At 49.6% G+C, this 22963-nt stretch overlaps 1 protein-coding gene across 1 annotated transcript; it reads left to right on the top strand.

Annotated features, from left to right (window-relative positions):
* The first annotated feature begins 2338 nt into the window (after positions 1–2338).
* ARMC12 (armadillo repeat containing 12) lies at positions 2339–18595 on the top strand. Its single transcript, XM_052649162.1, has 8 exons — positions 2339–2478; positions 3246–7642; positions 8052–9099; positions 9808–9953; positions 10184–10318; positions 16368–16541; positions 16678–16749; positions 18081–18595. The coding sequence occupies exons 3-8, from the start codon at positions 8940–8942 to the stop codon at positions 18408–18410; spliced, it is 1017 nt and encodes a 338-aa protein (XP_052505122.1). The 5' UTR covers positions 2339–2478; positions 3246–7642; positions 8052–8939; the 3' UTR covers positions 18411–18595.
* The last annotated feature ends 4368 nt before the right edge of the window (positions 18596–22963 follow it).

Raw genomic sequence — 22963 nt, 5'->3', positions numbered from 1 at the left:
TTCCCTGGTGGACCAGTGGTTACGAATCTGCCTTGCCATGCAAGGGATGCCGGTTCGACCCCTGGTCCGGAAAGATCCCACATGCCTCGGAGCAACAAAGTCTGTGTACCACGACTAATGACCCCACACTTAAGAGCCCTGAGCCACAAGTACTAAAGCGCATGCACCCAGAGCCCATGTGCTCTATAGCAAGAGAAGCCACTGCAATGAGAAACCCCTGCACTGCAACTAGAGAGCAGCGCCCACTGGCTGCATCCAGAGAAAGCCTGTGTTCAGCAATAAGGACCCAGTGCAGCCAAAAATAAAAATCGGAAAAAAAATTAACTTAAAAAATTCTCAACCGTTTTCTCTCCTTCACCATCTATCACCAAATTCTTCCCACTCCTGCTTTTATCACAAGGTGTATTGTTTGCTACTTTCCTCACGCCTTCCTTTCCAATACCACAGATTCCACCTTTGGCCCAAATTCCCACAGTCACTGCCACACTGTCCTTTCTGACCCAGGTTTTTCCTTCCTCCTACACACCCTGCTAGAATAATCTTTCTCAACCACTGTTTATTGTGTATGTTATCAACTTCAGACTCTTCAAGCACACTGGGTACAGCAGCTACTAATCTGTGTGTTCCATACGAAGGGGCCCACACTCATTCATGGTGTACTCAAACCACAGAATCCAGCACAAGCCCTGGTGCGTGGTTGGAAGGCATCCAGTGTTCCTCGAGTGTCCAGTCCATTGGGTTGTGCCTCTTTTCTCCTCACAGTTCTCTTTCCTGGCTTGGTCTCCTTGTCAGCATCAAGCCTATTGGTTTCCTGATGCTCATGCAGGCCCTTTGTTTTGAGCAGCCCTGGTTTTTAAATTTCCCAGAATCTTCGGGGTAGAGGTGGGGAATGAGGAGAGAGAATCTGACATCCAAATTAACATCAGAGTGAGTGAAGTCACTTAGTCCTGTCTGACTCCTTGCGACCCCATGAACTACCAGGCTCCTCCATCCATGGAATTTTCCAGGCAAGAACATTGGAGTGAGTTGCCATTTGCTTCTCCAGGGGATCTTCCCCACCCATGGATCAAACCCGGGTCTCCCGCACTGTAGGCAGGCGCTTTACCGTCTGAGCTACCAAGGTTGTGCCAAATACCAACTCTAAAGTACTAGAGTGCTGAATGGAATGAGTCTAGCTGCCTGCCTGGAGCCTGTGCTCCAGCAAGGAACAGAAAACCACTGAGGAGGGTGGAGGGCAGAAAAGAGTGCAAGCAGTGGCTTTGGGGTTTACAGAGGGATCTTGCCATTGGAGATCCCAGCCTGCCTAGCTCTGGGTTGCTGGTCTGATGCCCTTAAGTTGTTCTCTTTCTTGGCACCACATCACACACACACACACACACAAACACAGACCCAGTGAGCTTGATCCCATCACCACCTCATAACCCAGCTCAAAGGCTCTGATAATCTCCACCCCGCTTGGATCATTTTGTCATCAACTTCCCTCTAAGCCTTATGGGTGGCCTTTAATCTTTCCTAGATTTTATTGCTTCATAATGTCCTGTAATATTTGCAGCCTCAAATATTATAAGCTCCTTCACGGCAGGGACAGGGTTCTTTATTTACTTGTTTAATATCATCTGTCTTGAAAAGAAAGACTAAGATTGGGCTCTTGGATTTTGAAGGCCACAAGGACCTAGGTGCAACACTTAGCTGTATGGCCTTGGGCAAGCCTCTTCACCTTTCTGAGCCTGCTTCATCTGTAAAAGGTGAGAGAGGCAAAGATTACAGAGAACATAGTGCTGGCTGCAAAGTGTGCACACAGCAGCCTGCTCTGCGGGAGCTTTTCTTGAATTGGGGGATGCGGCACCTTAACTACTGTCCTCCAACCCCCAACTAAGACATTTCTAAGCGAGTAGAAGGGACAGTTAACACCAGTTCCACGGAGGTAACCCAGGATGCATAGCCACTCTACCCTGACTCAAAATAATCAGCGAGGGCAGGGTTCGGATCCAGCGCCGCCAGAACGCAGTGCCTAAGCCTGATGCCAAGCACGGTTCAAGCTCAACGAACGTCTGTCGAATGAACCGAACCTGTCCGGCCCTCAGCTTTTTGGAGCACCAGCGAGCGAAAAGCAAAGATTGAAAAAGCCGCCCACGCCGCCTCCCCACCCCAAGGCACCCCCCACCCCCGGGTCCCAGTGTCTCTAGCAACCTTGTTTCGCTAAGGTCTCTCCTTCCCCAGCCTGCGTCTCCGCCCCTGGTTGCCTTGGAAACAGTGACGTGTGCGCGAAGGGCGTGACCTCTCTCCATCCTCTCCCGGAGAGCCGGGGGCCCGCTTCTCATCCCAACCAGGGAGAGGATGAGGTTGGGGTCCTCGACCTTGCTGATCCTACGTCTGGTCTGGCGCGGACGCTAACTCCGCCCAGCTGGCTGCCCTCCTCGGTCGCGGGACTCGCCGGATTTGCGGGCACCCCCACCCCCAGCCCACCTGGCACCAGTGGTGAGCTGGTCTGGGGGGTCCGGAGAAGGCTGGCTTCAGGCCCTAGGATCTCTCTTCATCCCTTCCCCTCCCACCCCCGACGGGCCAGTGGGTCCGGAGAACCGAGCCCCAGCGCTGGGCCGGGGCCCTTCTTCCCATGCCGCCCTGGATCGAGCTCCCTGTCCTGGGGGTGGGCGGGAAGGGTGGGACCCCCTCCCCAGCAAGGGCGCGCTGGGCGCTGCGAAGCGCGGAAGGGAAAGAGTTAAACAAGGTGCCGGCGGCGGGAGTGGGGGATGGGAGCGGAGGGAAAGTGAGAGCGGGGGCGGGGGTGGGGGGGCCCGAGCGAAAGAACATCCTGTGCCCGCCGCCGGATGCGCGCGGGGCGGGGGAGGAGCGGGGAGCAATCGGAGGAGGGGGGGCAAGACGGGGGAGGCCAGGGGCGGGAGGAGCCTCGGCCTCCGCCCCATGCCCGGTCCTCCTTCTGCAGGGGGCGCCGCCCCCTTCGCTTCCCCGGGTTTTCGCCGCCTTTTTCCCGCGTCCCCACGCCTTCACTGGCGTCACGAGCTACTCAAGAGGCCCGCCAGCCTGGTTCCCGGCCCGGGGTCTGCGCGAGCTTGGACGGCACGATCTCGGAGCACGTGGGGTCCACGTCAGGGCGCGGGCTGTCCCCAGACGTGCACCCCTCTGCTCTCTGCGGGGGCAGCTCGCACGTGCAGAGCTTCCCCAGTTCACCTGGAGTCACGGGCGTACGGCGTCGCATTCAGTTCTGACGGCGCACTTCCGTGTAGGAGGCGGGTATTGATAGACCCGTTTTCCGGAGGAGGAAACTGAGACTCAGATTATGGAACTTGCCCAAACCGAAGCTCGAAGGACTCCAATGCGCTTTTCATTATAGAGTAAGCTGATTTCCCCTTGGCGTCTCCTGGGCATGTAGGTGCGGGACCCCTCCTGGGTCACACTTCTTAATGGCCTACTTGCACAGCAGGTCCCCAATAGCATGTCAGTCTCCTCTAATTAACTAGGCTGAAACACCCATGCTTAGAGTCCTGATCGAGTAAGCAGGTAGTCTTGGGGTTTTACACGTGGAAGGATGGTTTTTAGGAACTGAGTAGCCCAGGACAATGGGCTGGGTGCCCCTAGCTCTCCAGGTTTAGGTATTTGGTGGGGTTGAGGGGTTCAAGGAGGACTCCAAAACTGGCAAAGAAAGTAAATGGGCTACAGGAGTTGAGATTGATTAGCCTGAAGACGACCAGAGTGGGAGGGATAGAGGATAAGGGAAGAGATTGAATAATGTACCTTTTAGGCCTCATAGAGGCCAACCGTCTGAGTGCTCACTTCCTTCCCACCCCTGACATTTTTGTCCAAGGGGAAGCCTGCTTATAATTGAAATGATCATAGTCACATTTGGTGAGCTCTGTGTGCTGAGCACTGTTCTGATAAACCCAAGAAGTAGGTATTACTATTTTACCCATTTTATAGATGTGGAAAATGAGGCACAAAAAGATTACAAAGCTAACTCAGTAACTGAGTAGGAAGTCTGGGTTGAACCCACACTCACTAAATAAATTGCACCTAGTGAAAGAAAGTGAAGTCACTCAGTCGTGTCCGACTCTTTGTGACCCCATGGACTGCAGCCCACCAGGCACCTCCGTCCATGGGATTTTCCAGGCAAGAGTACTGGAGTGGGTTGCCATTGCCTTCTCCAGAGGATCTTTCCGAACCAGGGATCGAACTTGGATCTCCTGCATTGTAGGCAGACGTTTTTACCGTCTGAGTCACCAGGGAAGTTACTGGAACATGTTGGGAAATCAACCCTGAATATTAATTGGAAGGACTGATGCTGAAGCTCCAATAACTTCGGTCACCTGATTCGAAGAGAAGACCCTGATAATGGGAAAGATAGAAGGCAGGAGGAGAAGGGGATGACAGAGGATGAGATGGTTGGATGGTATCACTGACTTTAATAGACATGAGTTTGAGCAAGCTTCCAGAGATGGTAAAGGACAGGGGTGCTGCAGTCCATGGGGTTGCAAAGAGTCAGACATGACTGAGCGACTGAAGAACAACATGATGGGAACATCAGCAGCCTTCAAGGTGGAAAGCTGGTGCAGATGGCAGAGAGGTGTGCTAGGGTGGCCTGTGCCCTTTTGCCTTGGTGAGGGCAGGTGGGAAACTTGGGGTTGGCTGTGTGTGTATATGGCATCTCAGACTTCTCTCTAGCCAATATTCCAAAGTTGGGGGTTTGACAGGGGAAAAGAACCAAAACCCAGATTCTCACCGAGAGCTGCAGCCTTCTTTTATGCTCCCCAAGAACATTCATTGTCCTGTGTTATCACCATAATCTCACAAAAGCAAATATATTTTAATTCTCCTCAAAAGAAGACAGACATCATCTGAATCAAAAGCAGTTACTCCCAAGAAAGAACAGTCCTTGACTTTCCACCAACAAATACCTATTTTTTTTCTTCTATTTCGTGCTGTGGATTAGCAAAAATGTATAGTGGGGCGGCTGCCTCTGCTTCTGATCCCTGTGAGTCATTTGAGGGCAGAACCAAAAAAAAAAAAAAAAAAAAAAGGCTTAGATATAGCAGGAAGGAATTAGCTTAGAGCCGAGAAAGAACTCCGCATCTTTGGAGAACTTTAAAGAGCAGGTGAGCACTGCCTTTGTTTAGGATGTGAGGGTCTTGGGGTCAGCTCCATAGACTGAGGAGGCCAGTAGCCCTGGGTCCCCCTCAGAAGAGGGCTGGCACTTTGTTCTGAAGGACCTCTCCTCGGATCCACCAGGGGAGTTGGAACCTAGAACAGTTCCATCAGGCAGCCATTTCCTGCCCAGAGTTCACGAAGCCTGATAGGTGGTCCTATGGCAGTGGAGGGAAGGGGGCCTCCAGCGGCCTCTGTCACCTTTCAGTGCGGGGAGTCCGTGTAGTCACCCACTGGTGGGCTGCACCCCACAGACCTGTAAGCCTCAGAGATGCCCAACCTTGAGACCAAAGAAAGAGCCTAGGACAGCAACAAAGACATTCATAGTGCTGAAGGCTGGTGGGTGGTATAAGCTCAGCCTACAGGGTATAATGGCACTTTTTCTCCATTAGGAGCTGGATTAATTAACGCTAGTAGTCTTAGATGGGTCTAGTATAAATCCAGGTGAAATCTGTAATTCCTTTGCCAATCCTACTCGCCACGAGGCAGCAAACCCAAACCACCAGGGACTTCCCTGCCAGTTCCGGGTCATTTGATAGTGTGTTCCTCTGGGGGTAAGATCCTGTGGTGAGAGCAAAAGTAAGTTGTCCCGATAGTAGGCATTCGTCTTTAGGCTGTCAAAAGTTAAGCTCAGACTGTATTGACTAGTCACTTCTGGGTTAACATAGCCCTGGGCTGATTGCCCCTGGGATGTTCAGTTTGAATTCTTAGAGCTTAAGTTAGCCTCTGGTCCACCCGTGGAAGGAACAGGTTTCCATTTCAGTTAAGTTCTTTCATCCTTTCCATTAGCCTGGTCGAAGCCGGGGGAGGGATGTCCATAAGCAAGTGGAAAGGCCAGTGTGTGTCATTTTTATCAGCCCATTCCTGAACTTCATGCCTGGTTAAGTGGAGTCTTTGGTCTTTATCAATGTCCATGGGGGTCCTGTATTTCACACACAGCTATCCTAGACCCAGGGAAGCCTTTTGTAGTGTGAGCTGCACATGGCTGTTGTCCCTTCGTGTCTGTATCATTGCTCCCCTTCCACAGCTGGGACCAGAAGCCCAGGGGTACACTTTATTTTGTTATTGTCACAGGCCCTAACCAGACTTTTCGGCCATGTCCAATTCACAAGCCTGTCCCTGAATTAAGATCCCCTAAAGCCTGTGTCTGTGATTGTTTAGTGGCGAGAGGTTTGCAGATGCACTTCCTTGTATTTTTTCTGTATTCACCAGCTATCCTTGTGCAGTCAGATAAGCCACAAGCATAGGGCTGCTGCTTTTAAGCTGAAAACAGAGACTCCAAGGTTACCAGAGTGGAAGAGAATCAATTTAATGGAAGAGAAAGACCTCTCTCATGACAGCTGCCACAGGGCCCCACCTGCTGGTGGACAGCCACCTCGAGATCATGCCTGTGACCTTCCATTCCCCATCCTTGACTTCTGGACTTCTTGGGTGTTTCCTTGGCCTCCCAGCCGACTGTCCAGTCATGGGCTTCACCCCGCAGTCCTGAAAGCCTTGTGGTTGCCCCACTTCAAGACCAAAGAAAGAGTCTGGAGACAGCGATGGAGACCTCGGTGATTTTTTGGACAGGTTTGGGGAGGGAGTTGGCGCTGGTCTTAAGCAAAAGGTCCTGGAGCAACAACCTGTGGATTACAGCGGGCAGGCCATAGCAGTAATCTTCCCCACTCAGGGTAGAAGGAGGCTACTATTTATAGGGGAAATTGAGGTCAGGTTGGCTGGTCAGTTACCAAGGAAACCAGCTGGGGCACGTCCCTCACAGCCCCTCAGTTAAGAACCATCATGAGGGCAGATGTTTCCTTTAATAAATTAGCAGGTAGAGCAGGGGTGAGATCAGCCATTAGCTGGGGCAGGGGGCAAACCTGGTCAAGTGAGTACGTTGCAGGCAAAATCGAGACTGGTCAAGGGACTTCCCCAGTTGTCCAGTGGCTGAGACTCTGAGCTCCTAATGCAGGGGGCCCGCGGTTCAATTCCTGGTCAGGGAACTAGATACCACAAGCCACAACTAAGAGTTCTCATGCTGCAACGAAGACGGAAGATCCCTCGGGCCGCAACAGAAGCAGCACGGCCAAGTTGTTTTTTTTTTTAAAAAAAAAGAAGGGACAAGTAGAGCAAGAGAAGAACAAAGAGCAAAAGAACAGCCATCTTGAATGGCCTGACCATACACCCACCTTGGGGCTGTGTAGAGGGCCAGGAATGACCCTTGAGGAGGGCCGAGGATGGAAGAGAATGGCCCCCCTGGGAGTGTTGCCTGCAGCCTGGGGTGACGTGGATGAAGGCTCTGAGTGGACTGACCTGGCTGGCTGCTGTAGTATCCTTGGTGATGTGTTTCCACACCTCCTGCAAGCCCGGATGGAGCAGCCCAGGGCCCCAAGCCTTCCAACAGGAGCTCAAGGCCAGGCAGGAGAAACCCTGTTCTGGGGTAGCCATGCTCAGGGCTGACTCGGCCTGAGCCTGGCCTGGGCTCCTCCCTGTTCTGCACCAGAAGGTGAGGCCAGAGGCTGTGGGGACACTGGGGGTAGGGGGAGGAGGAGGAGGGAAGGGTCTGGTCTCACCTGCCCCATCCTAGTGGTCGAGGTGGTGGAGACAGGCCTCCAAAGTTGGGTTTCTCCTCCAGGGTGGTGGCATTTTCCAGAGGCCTCCAACCGCATCCCACCCTGTGTGTATACATTGGGGGAGGATGGGGTGCGATACTCTCAGATTCAGGCCTCCAAGGTTTAATGGCACAGACCCACCCAGGTTTTAACCCTGGAGTTTTAGAATGCTAAATCTGGGTCCTCTCAGGTTATAAATGATCAAGGCAAGGGCCCCTTCTCCTCCAGAGACACAGTGATTAAATGGTCCTGGCATCCCCGTATTCAGATTCTCTGACGTTGTTCTGTCCTCTGATCCTCAAGGAATAACAGAAGTCATAACTTGAGCATCTCCTAAGTGCAGGACTCCTGGATGTTGGAGATGCAGAAACAACTGCCCTTATGAGCTTTTGGTCAACACTAAGGGGAACACGTGGATGCTGGAAGATAATGGATTTGCCTTGAGACTCTGGAAAACTTTGTAAGGTGCTCATTATCTTTTCATCCTCCGATGGAAAGAGGAGCCCTTCCCTACAGAAACGCTCCAAGGCCCAGAAGTGGGTCCATGGCAAAAAGATCAAAGATGGGAGGGCCAGGCAAGTGAGGGAACAGGGCTGCCAGGGGCCACATCCCAAACCCCCAACCCCGCCGACCCCCGCAGCAAACGTCCAAACTTCCAGAAATTGGGCCTCTGCTGCCCTCTAATGGTGAAGCCGCCTTGTGGCTCAGACGGTAAAGAGTCTGCCTGCAATGCAGGAGACCTGGGTTTGATCCCTGGGTTGGGAAGATCCCCTGGAGAAGGAAATGGCAACCCACTCCAGTAATCTTGCCTGGAAAATCCCATGGATGGAGGAGCCTGGCAGGTATAGTCCATGGGGTCGCAAAGAGTTGGACACGATTGAGCGACTTCACTTTGACTTTTCTCTTTGCCCGCTAATGGAGGAAGCTGGGGGCTGGGGCCCCACCAGCCTGGGTCCCCTAAAAATGGGGGCTGCGAAGGACCTTCCTGCCCCAGACCTTGTATTTCCCTGGAGTCTTGAATTTGATTTCCCGCAGCCTCCGAAGCTCCCTGGCTGCCCTGTTCCCAGACTGCCACCCTCTGTCCTGCTGTTTCCCCAGTTCCCTTTGTTGCCCATGTTCTGATTCTGGTGCCCTAGTTCCTGGCCCTGCTGGAGTTCTAGTTCCGGAAGGCCTTCGCTGGGTGCCTCGGGCATGTCCTGCATCCGCCAGCGCCCGAGGCAAATGGACATCCGCAAAGGTGTGGTGAGCCTGGCCACAGGCGCCGGGGCCGTCTACCTCCTCTACAAGGCCATCAAGGCCGGCATAAAATGTCAGCCGCCCTTCTGCTCGGCCTCACCCATCTGCATCGCCCGTGAGTGTCCCCGCCCTGGGGAGAGGGCTCGGCCCCAGGAGGTACCTATTCCCCAGGCCTCTGAGGGGCCCAAGGGGACTCCTCCACATTCCTCTCTCGTGCCTCTTTCTCACCTCCATCTTCCGCAGACCCACTCTAGAGATGCTGGAGCAGGGTCCCCAGGTAGTGGATGGTGCTCAGGTGCATCCTCAGGAGTCATCTGGCAGGTTCCTAAATTCTGCATTCACTCTGGCATCTAGGATGGATAGAAACTTGGTATCAGCAGTTCTCCCCAAGGGAAAACTGGGGGACCTATGTGCCCAGGGCCTCCACTAATCTCTGTGACCACTCAGTGCAAAGTTGAGAAAGAAACCCTTTCTGCAAGACTTTGTGTTGCCACCTGCTAGATAGAATATCATTGCCATATACCAGTTATGATGAAACACCATGTATGACTGCCATATGCCAGAAAGTTGTTATGGTAAACGTACAAAACGTTTTTGTTTATGATATGAATGGCGCAGCATTAGATGTGGTGCCCTTGTGCAGTGCACACCCTGATCAACTGCACATGGTGGTCCTGTGTATGGCAGGAATATGGCAGGAAGTCTTCTCTTCAGAAAATGCAAGGCAGCCTTGTGTCCCCAGGTCCCTCTGCCCTGCTTCCCAATCCCCTTCTTTCATCACCTTTGAGTTCACAGCCTGAACCAGTCTGGGGTGGCTGTCTAGGCCTGGCAATCGAGCGAGAGCGACACGGGCGGGACTCGGGTGAGCTCCGGAGGCTCCTCAACTCTTTGGAGTGCAAGCAGGATGCGTACACCAAGAGCATGATCCTACACAGCATCACACGCTGTGTGTACTTGCTGGAGTCCGAGGTGAGGGAAGGGAGGCAGGAGACCCCTCCCCCTCAGCCTGGCCCCTGGGGGCTACCAGCATGTGTCCTGGTACCCCCTCAACCCCCCTGACTAGCCAGGCAGTGTCCTGAGACTTGTCTCTCTGAGGGTGGGAGGGGTTGTGTTGAGGGGTCTTGGTGACAGGGTGTGTGTTGGGGGGAACCAGGACCCCTGCTTCTTCTGCCTCTTCCATCTCTCCTGGCGCACACTAGGCCTCTGGTTGTACTAACGATGATGTCACGTTGGTGGGCTCCATGCTGGATGACAAGGACAACAGTGTCAAAATCCAAGCCCTGAACACACTTAAAGCTTTCTCTGGCATCAGAAAATTCAGGCTCAAAATCCAGGTAAGCCTAGCAATAAGGGTGGGGCAGAGCACATGGGGTGTCCACAGGCCGTGGGCCCTTTAGTGGGCCTAGGATGAATGGTCATGTTCCAGAAGTCTGTTTGGGTCTGAGTTTGTAACCCAGAAATATGTTTTTCCTTGGAAATTGGCGGGAAAATGGTGATCACTTTCCCAATAGGGGCAGAAAAGTCTTTGAATCCCAGGATAAAACTGAACTCAGTCCCTTGGAGAATCTCTGAACCCCAAGCAGAAACCCCCGAGGTTCTTTCTGACGCTAGCCAACTCTCTTGACACCAGCTGGGTGTCCTATAGTTCAACTCTGACATATCTCCCTGGGGTTAGTACAGACCCCACCGCTGAAGGCTGAGTCCCATAGGATCGTCTCCCACTTTTGACCGGCCAGCTGTAAAGTTGGAGGTTCCCATGACCTCTCTCCTCAGACTTGATAACTCACTATAAAGAGTCACAGCATGCAGGAAAATGTTTTACTTACAGTTTATTATAAAAGATAACAACTGAGGAGGGACTTCCCTGGTGGTTCAGTGGTTAAGACTCCGTGCTCCCAATGCAGGAAGTACAGGTTCGATCCCTGGTTGGTGAACTGAGATCCCACATGCCACACACTTCAGAGAAAGGGGGAGAAAAGATACAACTGAGGAGCCGTCAAATGGAAGAGATGCAAGAGCAGAATGTAGGGGAAGGGCTTCCACGCCTTCTTCAGGCCTGCCTCCTAGCCCCTCGACATATTCACCAACCCAAGGTTCTCCAAACCCTGTCATGTAGGTGTATTTATGGAGGCTTTACTATGTAGGCATAATTGATTAATCATTGGCCATTGGTGACTGAACTCAGTCTCTAGCCCCACCCTTCTCCCCAGAGGTCAGCCCCCTGATCCTCGCTGGGTCTTTCTGGCCTCATCCAGCAAGAATCTAGGGGTCTGCCTAGAGTTGCCTCATTAGCATAAATTCAGGGGTGATGGAAAGAGGCTCATTATAAAAACCAAAAACACTCCTAGCAGGAAATTGCAAGGATTTTAGGAACCTTGTGCCTGCAGTCAGAGACAAAAACCAGACATACTGTCAGGCCACACCCCATGCTGTGTTGGTCTAAGGCTGGTGGCTGGACCACTAACGTTTTCAGTACTACGATGTAGAGAAAAACAGAAGCCACCAAACGTCAGTTCCCCCAGCTTCCTGCTGCTAGGCTTTCAGGCTTACCTGTTACTCATCCTTTCCTGCTTTCCTGCTGGTGCTGTGGAAGAAAGGCGTTCTTCCTGCCTGTGTTCAATGATGGTCTCAGTCCTGCATCTACCCCCTCCCCTGAGGGCCCCTCTCCTTGATTAAACTCTGTTTTGTATAGCCTCTCCTGGGTCCTTCCCCTTAGATTCAACAAGCTCTATTCTTTCCATCTTAAAAGACAAAACTAGAAAACATCTTCCTGGTGACCTCTAATCTCTCTCTAGAAAATGATCTCTCCCAAAATATTTTACTTAAAAATAGCTAAAATATTCAAAACATGTGAACATTTTATGCGTGTTTGGTAACAGTAAAACACCGGAGCTTCCCTTGTGGTCCAGTGGCCAAGACTCCACATTCCCAATGCAGGGCGCCGAGGTTCAATCCCTGGTCAGGGAACCAGATCCCACATGCTGCAACTTAAGATCCCTGTGCCGGCCACAGCCAAATAAATCAATAATAAATATTCAAAACAAAAACAGAACATACAATCAGAACTCAGGCTAAGAAACAGAACATGACCAATTGGCTAGATGCCCCTGGACGCCCCTCCTTAATGCCAGCCTCGTCCCCGACCAGAGGCAATCATTCCTCTGCATTTTGTTCATCAATTTCTTGATTTTCTTGTAGTCTTACCATGTATGCGTGTGTCATCGTTTTCTAGCAGGCCACAGCAGCAGGCAAAAATAGGTGAAATATAATTGGAATGTTTTTATGCTTCATGGATCTGGAAGTCCGCAGTTTGCACTCTGTGGTTTGTCTTTTCCCTCCAACATTGAAAGAGTCGTCCTTGTTGATAGGGACTGCTCTGTTTCTTTTCCACTGTTGTGTAGTATTTTAGTTCATGAATATCCTGCAGTTTTATTTATCTAACTGCTCATGGGTAGGTATTGAGTCATTTGCATATGGTGTTATGAGCATGCGCATATGCATCACCCTTGGGACATGGGAGACTTTCTTTAGGGCATGTATGCAGTTGTGGGATGGTCAGGTGAAAGGGCATGCCCAACTTTTTGAGAGGGGCTGAATCAGTTTACACCTTCCACCAGCCTCGCATGAGTGTTCCTGTTGCATCATTTCTTCTCCAACACTTGGTCTTTTCACACTTTAAATTTTTTACATCAGACTTTCTTTGGAGGGAAAAAAGGTTTTGAAGTCTCTACTTGCTGGCTGCTTCTACTTCATCTCTCAGCCCTCTCAGTTGCCCTAAGGCTGTGATTCTCATGCATATCAGAATTGCCAAGAAAGCTGGTTAAAAATGAAGATTTCAGGGCATTACACCCAGAGAACCAGCTCAGGGAAGCTTTGTTTTTCATAAGCCCCTCAGATTCCGATGCAAGTGGCATGGGCACCGCTGTCCTTTCTTCCCCCAGGGTCTGCACTCCCTAGCCTCAGTTTCCACCTAGATGTGCTCTCCTCTGTCTCTGTCTAAAGCCTGCAGGCTCCCTTGACCTCCAGACCCATGGCCAGCTGCTCCACTCAGTCTGGAGACCCTCTGACCCAACATCCAAATGGAGCTCACCCCTGTTCCCTGAGCCCAGACCACCCTCTTGAGAGAGATCTGATTATATCAGTTCCCTGCTGGGTCTTCCTCAAGGCTCTCATCAGAAAATATATGACCAGGGACTTCCCTGGAGGTTTAGAGGCTAAGACTCAGCGCTCCCAATCCTGGGGACCCAGATTTGACCCCTGGTCGGGGAACTAGATCCCACATGCTGCACCTAAAGATCCTGCATGCCACAACTGTGACCCAGCGCAGCCAAATAAAAATACACACAAAATACACACGTGTACAACCAGCTGCACCTCCCTGCCCACACCCCAGCCGTTTACACTGTGTTTCAAGCTCTCTCCCCTCCCAGCCCTTGGACCTGGTGTTTTGCCGCCTGAAAGCCCACTCCAGATTTGCTAACTCCTACCTGCCCTTCAGATCTCAGCAGTCAGTGAGGGATGAGGGCAGGAAGGAGCAGGGTACTAATGGGAAGTCTGTGCTTCCCACCCCAGGCTTCTGGCGTCCTTCTTAAGTGACTTGCAAAAGTATAGCTTGTAAGGTACCTGCCTTTGGTAATAAGCCCCAAGCATCTGCAGCTCAGAAGCCAAGGTCCCTTTTTTCATTCAACAGACGTATACTGACCACTTCCGTCATGCCTGGGCAGTGTGCTAGGCATATGAGATACAACAGGGAATGGAACAAGAAGGAACCTTATCCCAAGTGAACTTGAATTCTAGTAGAAAGCAAGGCAGGCAATACACAAATAAATGAGGGCTTCCCTCGTCGTCCAGTGGTTAAGAGTCTGCCTTGCAGTGCCTGGGACACAGGTTTGATCCCTGGGACGGGAAGATCCCACATCCCAGGGAGCAACTAAGTCTGAGGGCAACAACAAAGACCCAGTGCAGCCAAAACTAATTAAAAATCAACAAAAAAATAAGTGAAACATATAGTGTTTCATGGGGGCAAATGCTATTGAGAAAAATCAAGAAGAGTGATAAAGAAGGCTGACATCAGGGTAATGGTGCAATTTCAAAAGAGAAAATCTTTGAGGTCTAGGGCTTGATAAAGAGGTCATAGAAATGACACTAAAAACAATCTATAAAAGAAAAATAATAAATTGAACTTCATCAAAATTAAAAACATATTTTTAGTGAAAGACCCTATTAAGAGGATGAAAAGATAAGCTTTAGATTGAAAGAAAATAGTTGCAAACCACATATCTGACACAAGACTTATATCTAGTTTATATAAAGAGCTCTGAAAACAATATTTTAAAATATCCAGTTAGAAAATGGGCACAAGATATGGAAATATATCACTGAGGCAGATAGACAACTGCAAATAAGCACATGAAGAAATGTTTAACATTTAACTAGACACTAGGGAAATGCAAATTTAAGACAATGAAATATTACTATATACCTATTAGATAATCGAAACTAAAAACTTAGCGACAGTACCAAGTGCTGGTGAAGATGGAGAGAAACTGAATCTTTCATATGTTGCTGGTGGGGATGTAAAATGGTAAACCGGCCACTCTGGAAGACAGTTTGGTAGATTAAAAACAAAAAACTACATTTACCATGCAAAACAGCAATTGCACTCTTGAGCGTTTATCCTGGAGAAATAAAAACTTACATCTGTACAAAAACCTGTTCCGAGCAGATCTATTTGTAACAGTCAAAAGGAGAAACAACCAGAATGGCCCTCAGTAGATAAATGACTACGCAAACTGGTAATCTAGAACTAGGGGACGTCACTCAGTAATGAAAAGGAACGAGCTATTGATACACACGACGTCTGGGATGCATCCCAAGGGCATTATACTGAGTGGAAAACATCAGGTTTGGAAGATTACAAAGTATGCTTCCATTTATATAACCTCAAAATTGACCAAATTAGAGAGGTGGAAAACAGCTTGGGGGCCCACACTGGTGAGGGCTGGTTTTGATGGGTGGGGTAAGTGTGACAATAAGATCACCCACAAGGGTGACCTGTGGCGATGCTGACGGAATAATTTGTTGACTGCAGTGGTGGTTACATGAATCTACATACATGATAAAATGACACAGAACTATGTATACACATTGTACTGATACCATTTCCCTGGTTTTGATACTGTAATTATTTAAGATGTAACTATGGAGGGAAACTGGGTGGAAGGCACATTGGGACCTCTCTGTTTTTGCAACTTCTAGTGAACTTATAATCATTTGAAAATAAAAATTTAAAAACAAAAAGTATGTTTCATGTGACAGTAGTATAGGGAAAAATAAAAGGGGGGGTGGATAGGAAGGCGGGCATGGGAGTGGTGGTTTCATCTTAGAGAGTGGTCAGGGAAGCCCCCCCACCCCCCGAGAAAGTGACATTAAATAGCAAAGCCTTGAAGGAGATAAGAGAATATCAGAGGGAGAGCATTCTAAGCAGAGGGACCAGCCTGTTTTCAGGGAATCCGTGGGAGCAGAGGAGAGAATAGGAGATGAGGCAAAAAAGTAATGGGGGGAACAGGGGAAGATCTTGTAAGCCACTGTAAGGATTTTAGCCTTTATCCTGAATGGATCAGCAACTCTGGAGCAGGGGCGGGAATGCCCAGCCTGTCTGCTGCTCTGAGAATAGATGCAGGGGACAAGGCTGGAAGCAGGGAGGAGGAGGAGGCTATTGCAGAAGCCTGGGGCGGATGCTGGTGGCTTGGACCAGGGTGGCGGAAGGGGCATGGCGAGCAGTGGCTTGACTGTTGGTAGATTTTGAAGGCAGAGCCCACGGGATGTTCTGAAGGGTTAGAAAAGGGTGTGAGAGAAAGGAGTCAAGGAAGACTAGGGAGTTTTGGTCTGAGTAGCTGGAAGGCAGGTGTAACCAACAGTGGAGACAGGAAGGGTGGTGGAGAGAACAGGTGTGGGGATGGGAATGTGTCAACTCAGAGGTTTAGTAAGGTTCTGGGAAAGAAGTGGAATTGGCACTTGCATCTGTGAGTCGAGTTCAAGGAGAGGTCTGGGCTGGAGACAGGAACTTGAAAGGCATCAGCATATGATAGTCTTTAACACTGAGTCTGTGAGTCTTTAACACCGTGTCATTAAGGCAGGGAGGAAGACAGAAGAGGTTGGCGGAAGAACCCGGGAAAGAAGCTTGAGACAGATAAGCCCAGTGAAGACAGATTTTCAAGGAGGCGGGAGGGGTCAATAGGTCAGACCACAGGGAGAGTTTAAGCGGGGAAGTGTCTGTGGGGTCGGCTCAGTTGTCCTGAGTGAAGGCAGAGGGTGGGCTACTGTTGAGGGTGGTCCTGTGAAAGCAGGAAACCCTTCTCTTCTCCCCCCGCCCCTCCCCAGGAACACTCCATCAAGGTGCTGGAACTGATCTCCACCATCTGGGACTCAGAGCTGCACATTGCAGGCCTCAGACTCCTCAACAACTTCCCGCTGCCTGACTTTGTGCATCCACAGCTGCGACGGGTGATGCCTGCCTTGATGGAGATCCTGCAGTCGGACTATATCCTGGCACAGGTGCTTGAGGACGGGGGCCCAGGCCCCGACCCCCTGCCCGGCCCTGGCACAACGCCTAGAGGGAAGAGCAGAGATTCGTGTCGTCCCTGCTCAGGCCCACCTGCCTTCTCACATGTGGCCCTTTCCTTTTGTTCAGGTGCAAGCCATACGGTTGCTGAGCAGCCTGGCACAGAAGAACGACCTTCTCTATGATATTCTCAACTGCCAGGTGAGAAAGGATATGAGAGGCGGGCCGGCGGATGCTAACAGATATTGGGAAAGGCGGAATCGTGGGTTCTTCAGACAGACTCAGCCCTGACAAGATCAGCTTGTTCCTCTTTCTGCCCCTGTATTGCAAACCACCCCCCTCCTGTCCTCTCAACAGAATCAGATTTTCCTTTGAGGGACTTTCTGAACTCTGAGAGTCAGGAACACAGGTGACACAAATTAGTCTAGGTATTTTAGTAACAGGGAAAAATTACAACATTGTGAAAAGATTCCTACCATTTAATTAATTAACACAACTATCCCCTCACCTCACATATTTGTTTTTGGTGAGAACATTTATGTTCCATTCTCTTAGCTAACTTCAATTATATAATACAGTATTATTAATATCAACTATAGTCACCATGTTTTGTATTAGATCCTCAGATCTTTTTCATCTTTTAGCTAAAAGTATGTACCCTTTTGGGCTTACCCTGGTGTCTTAGATGGTAAAGAATCCTCCTGCAATGTGGGAGACCTGGGTTCAATCCCTAGGTTGGGAAGATCTCCTAGAGGCGGGCATGGCAACCCACTCCAGTGTTTTTACCTGGAGAATCCCCATGGACAGAGAAGCCTGAGGTTGCAGAGAGTCGGACACGACTAAGCACAGCACATGTACCCTTTTACTAACCTTTCCCTATTTTCCCACACTCCACCCTAGCCCCCAGCAACTACTTTTCTACTGTCTATATGAGTTGACTTATTTTTTCTCCCCAATATTCCACATGTAAGTGATACCATGCAGTATTTGTCTTTCTCTGTCTGGCTTATCTCACTTAGCATAATGTTCCCTGAGTCCATCCATATTGTCACAAATAGCAGGATTTCCTTCTTACAGCTGAATAATTACAAAGAAAAAAGGACATGTTTACCATCACAGTGGAAGATTTGGAAGGTTTTAACTATTGTTTCAGCAATTAATAGATAAATATCTAAAACTGGTAAGGTTACACTTGCTGCAAATAACACAAATAAGCTTAAGCCATTAGATATATCCAGAACACTTGACAATTAGTACACGCACATTCCTCTCAAGTACACAAAATATTTACAAACATTAACCACACGCTAAGCTTTAAAAGGAAGCTCCACCAACTTCCCTGAATCAATATTATCATATCACTCATGTTTTATGACCACAATGGAATTATGTTAGAGAGTGATATTGAAAACCGAAAGATTCCTACACAGTCGCATCTGAAGCTCAGGTATATTGGGAAGCTGAGGCAAGTTCTGAAGGAAGAACTTTAGAGCTTGCCGTGGACTTGATTCCTTGCTGCATTCTGCTCACAGGTGCACTGCAACTTCCTGAACCTGTTCCAGTCCACACAGCCTGGGAGTCTGCTGTTTGAGGTCCTGGTGTTTGCAGAGCGGTTGAGTGAAGGCCGGAGTTCACCCCACTACCGCGCCGTGAAGTGGCATTACAACAAGCAGTCTTTACACGAAGCTCTCTTTGGGGACGACTCACGACTGGCCGACCGGCTGCTCGCCTTGGTCATCCACCCTGAGGAGGATGTTCAGATCCAGGCCTGCAAAGTCATAGTCAGCCTGCAGTGCCCCCAGGATGCGGGAATCCGGCCTTCCTGCCCACCCAGTCATTCCTGCTTTAATAACGGGGAATAAAATTATGGAGAGCCAATAAATGAGTATGGGAGAAGAGGCTGGGGGACCGTGTCTGTCCTGGGCCTTCCGGAGTGGGTGGAGATTTTAGCCAGCATAACTGCCTGTCAAAGCGTAGGCTTGTCTCCTCAAACGCGTTCCCACTTCCCTGTTTAGTTGGACCGATCCCTTCTCTTGCTGCTTTTTAAAATTTATTTATTGTGACCAGACCATGCAGCATGTGGTATCTAAGCCTGCACCCCCTGCCGTGGAAGTGTGGGCTCTTAACAACTGGACAGCCAGAAAAGTCCCTTATTGATTTTTTTTTTGAGTGATAATTTTTATTGGTGTATAGTGGATTTATACTGTTGTATTAGTTTCTGCTATGCAGCAAAGTGCGTCAGTTACCCATATACCTTCTCTTTTTAAAATTTTTTATTTTGTATTGGAGTATAGCCAGTTTACAAACAATGTTGTGATAGTTTCAGGTGAACAGCGAAGGGACTCAGCCATACATATACATGTATCCATTCTCCCCCAAACCCCCCTCCCATCCAGGCTGCCATATAACACTGGGCAGAGTTCCTTGTGCTATACAGTAGATCCCTGTTGGTTTTCCATTTTCAATACAGCAGTGTGTACATGTGCATCCCTAACTACCCCTTCCTCTCACCCTTCCCCTGGCAACCATAAGCTTGTTCCTGAAGTCTGTGAATCTGTTTCTGTTTTGTAAGTTCATTTGTATCATTTCTTTTCAGACTCCACATATAAGTGATGTCATATGGTATTTCTCCTTCTCTGACTCCGCTCAGTATGACCCTCTCTGGGTCTGTCCATGTTGGGGCAAATGGCATTAATTCATTCTTTTTAACCACCGAGTAATATTCCATTGTATATGTGTACCACATCTGTATCCATGCCTCTGTCGATGGACATTTAGGTTGCTTCCATGTCTTGGCTGTTGTAAACAGTGCTGCAATGAACACCGGGTGCATGGATCCTTTCAGATCATGCTTTTCTCCTAATATATGCTCGGGAGTGGAATTGCAGGGCCATATAGTAGTGCTGTTTTTAGTTTAAGGAAACTCCATACTGTTCTCCGTGGTGGCTATACCGATTTACATTCCCACCAACGGTGCAGAAGCGTTCCCATATCTCCACACCCTTTCCGGCATTTACTGTTTGGATTTTTTGATGACAGCCATTCTGACTGGTGTGAGGTGATATCTCGTTGTGGTTTTGATTTGTACTTCCCTAATAATTAGCAATGTTGAACATCTTTTCAAGTCCCTATTGGCCATCTGTATGTCTTCTTTGGAGAAATGTCTGTGTAGGTCTTCTGCCCATTTTTTGAGCGCTATACCCACTCTCTTTTAGATTCTGTTCCCAGGTAGGTCATCAGAGTACCGAATAGAGATCTCTGCTATACAGTATGTTCTTAGTTGTCTATTGGATGTATAGTAGTTTGTGTATATGTTCCAATCCTAGTCTCCCAATTTATCCCTCCCTGTCTCTTGCTGCTTTTACATTTGAATGTGGAGCCAGTGCTTTCAGGGAGTTTCAGGGAGAAGGTGGGTTTGGGGACTGAGGCCAAAGATAATCAGTGAGAGGGAATATGGCACTGCAGGCAGTATAGCGCTGGGTTACTCGGGACGGGCTGGGCTACACAACAGTAACAGCAACTGCCAAATCTCAGTGCTTAAAAATGGCCACGGTTGTTTCTTTGCCTTAACACATGCTCCTGAGAAGTCACTGAGCGGGTGGAGGGGCAGGAAAAGTGACTTGCTCAAGGTCACATGACTGGCCTGGGGCAGAAATAGGACTGGAACCTCCTAATTTTTACTGGACTTTTTCTTTCATTTTCCTTGGCTTGAGCCCCATGAGAGGAAACCATGGATTCTAAGCCAGAGTCTGTGGCAGTTGCGAAAGACCTCAATGCTTCTGGATTTTAGAGGCCAGTTTAGGACTGAAGTATGAGCAAATCTGTCCCCACTGTTTTCCTGACCCAAGACCCCATCACTTGACTGGATGGATGGTGGGTGGAAGGGTATAGGTTAGGATATGCTGATCAGAGAGCCAGGTTTTTTTTTTTTTAATGTTTTATTATGAAAACTTGCAAAACATGTGGGAAAGTAGAAACATTTGTGGACACTCATCCAGGCTCAGCAACCATTGATGCAAGATTGATTTCATTTTATCCACCTACTTTTTCACCAAGAGAGCCAGTTCTTACTAAGGGACCATCCTTATCACCATCTCCCCAAGTTTGATCACCATCTGTGGGTGAACAGTCACTACCAGCTCTGAATCACCAGCTCTCATCTTTCTCCTGAGCTCAGGACTGAGGCTGCTCCTCCCTGCTACTTGGCTACAGTGCAGTCAGCCCAGTGGAACTTGTCAATTGCCAGCATCATCCTACCCACCTCTCTGCCAGCTCTCCCGTGTTCCCATGTCACCAGCAAGGTATGGGGAGTCACCTTCAATTCTCTTCCCCATCACATGCTCCAGTTCCCACTGCTTTACTTTCCCCCATGTAAGGACTTCTGGGAAGTCATTCTATTTCTGTCCTCCATCCTCCAGCCGTACACACTGAAAACTCATCTTTGAATCCCACATTGGGACTTGCCTGGCAGTGCAGTGGTTAAGACTCTGTGCTTCCCCTGCAGGGGCCATGGGTTTGATCCCTGGTCAGGGAACTACGATCCCACATGCGAAGTGGCATGGCCAAACAATTAAAAAAGAAAAAAGATCAAAACCCCACATTGCACCGTCCTCAAAAACCTTCAGAGGTTCCCCACCACCAAAGTGAACTTTCCTCAGCTCCAAAGCTAAGTCACCTGATCTCACAAGTGCAAGTGTACCTACGTGAAAAGCAGATGGGATTTTGCCCTGGAAGGTATGGTCACTAGAGCCCTTTGCCACATAATAGCACCAAATGAATTCGGTTTGCATTTAAGGCCCTTCAGCATCTGTTCATCCTGCCTGCCACTAGCCAAGCATGTCAACACTCTTCACTAGTCAAACTGGAGCAAACAAGTCACAGCTGACCTAATCCTGTCATGTTGAGTCTTGCCCCTGAGGTTTTGATGCAAACGTCTCCCTGCCTACAGGGCTTGTCTTCCTGCTTTCCCATGGGCTGTGTCCCCATGGCCTGTGGTAGTCTAGAGTTTTCTTCAACTATACCCGCTTTGGGGGCTTCCAGCAGCACTTCTCATCGGAATCTCTCATGTGGCATTTGGCAAATTAAAGCTCGGGTCTTATAAATTTTGTTCTTTTTGCAGTAGGTCCTGACTCCTTATAAAAGCCTTGAAGGCAAAGCCTGCTCTGGGCAGGCACATGATAACAATTGGCCGATGGTAATGAAAGGAGAGCTGGCAGTGGGCAGTGACGTGGGGTGCGCTGTGTTGGTTATTGGTTGCTGCGTAAAAAATTATGGGTATCAGTGTGGGTCCAATCAAGAGAGAGAAACCACACCATAATTTGAACAGGGAGATTTAAAAATAATTGTTGGTCCAATCCCATTATAAGAAAAAGAATTGGTTAGTGAGGAGTAAACGGGCTTCCCTTGTAGCTCAGTTGATAAAGAATCTGCAGCACAGGAGACCCGGGTTCGATCCCTGGGTTGGGAAGATCCCCTGGAGAAGGAAATGGCAACCCACTCCAGTATTCTTGCCTGAAAAATCTCACGGACAGAGGAGCCTGGTGGGCTGCAGTCCATGGGGTCGCAAAGAGTTGGGCACGACTGAGCGACTAACACTTAGTTAGGAGTAAGGTGAAAGTGTTGGTCGCTCAGTCGTTTCTGACTCTTTGTGATCCCATGGCCGGTAGCCCCCCAGACTCCTCTGTCTATGGAATTCTCCAAGCAAGAATACTGGAGTGGGTACCCATGCCCTTCTCCAGGGGATCTTCCCAACCCAGGGATCAAATCCCTGTCTCCTGCATCCCAGGTGGATTCTTTACCATGTGAGCCACCGGGGAAGCCCAGTAAGGAGTAAAGAGAACTCTAAATACATGAACAGCAGACACAGCAGCAGCCCTTGGGCCCAAGACTAAGGCTGAAACAGAGCATTCCAGGAAGTGATACCTGCCTCCTACCTCAAGGTTGAAATCTAGATCCTGTTGAAGAGAACAGTCTGTGGCTTGCCAGAGAGCAGAAAGGTCATGCTGGTGTCATGCCAGGGGCACTTGCAGAAGTCTGCCTCCTTAGATGCCGGGGAGAGGTCGTCTCAGGGATGTGTCGAGCCAAAGGCACTCAACCCACAACAGAACCGCCTGGGCAGGGTACAGGAGCCCCCACGTACCGCAGGAACCTGGTGCCGGAGAACCCATCAGTGCTGCAGGAACCTCCGGCTGGAGAAGCCACGTGCACAGTAGGTACTGGATGCTGGAGAAGCTGCAGGAGGTGGAGGCACTCTGCTGACACTGCTGCCCGAGAGACAGCGCCAGGAGGACCTGCTGGTTACTGGATTTTGCTGGCCGCTCCAGGACCTAGGCACTGGTGAACCGTTTGCTCTAAAGGAGTCTGCCAATCAAGTACGCTAGAACAGGGAAGCAGAAATCTTTTCTTCCTGCCCCGT

The sequence above is a fragment of the Budorcas taxicolor genome, chromosome 11 (assembly GCF_023091745.1).
Source record: "Budorcas taxicolor isolate Tak-1 chromosome 11, Takin1.1, whole genome shotgun sequence".
In the NCBI taxonomy this organism is placed as follows: domain Eukaryota; kingdom Metazoa; phylum Chordata; class Mammalia; order Artiodactyla; family Bovidae; genus Budorcas; species Budorcas taxicolor.
This window is presented reverse-complemented; position numbering and strand designations above follow the sequence as displayed.

Coding starts and splice junctions, on each gene's coding strand:
- ARMC12 (XM_052649162.1), top strand. CDS start 8,940: ATGTCCTGCATCCGCCAGCGCCCGAGGCAAATGGACATCCGCAAAGGT. Junction 9,100..9,807: donor CTCACCCATCTGCATCGCCC/GTGAGTGTCCCC, acceptor GTGGCTGTCTAG/GCCTGGCAATCGAGCGAGAG. Junction 9,954..10,183: donor TGTACTTGCTGGAGTCCGAG/GTGAGGGAAGGG, acceptor GGCGCACACTAG/GCCTCTGGTTGTACTAACGA.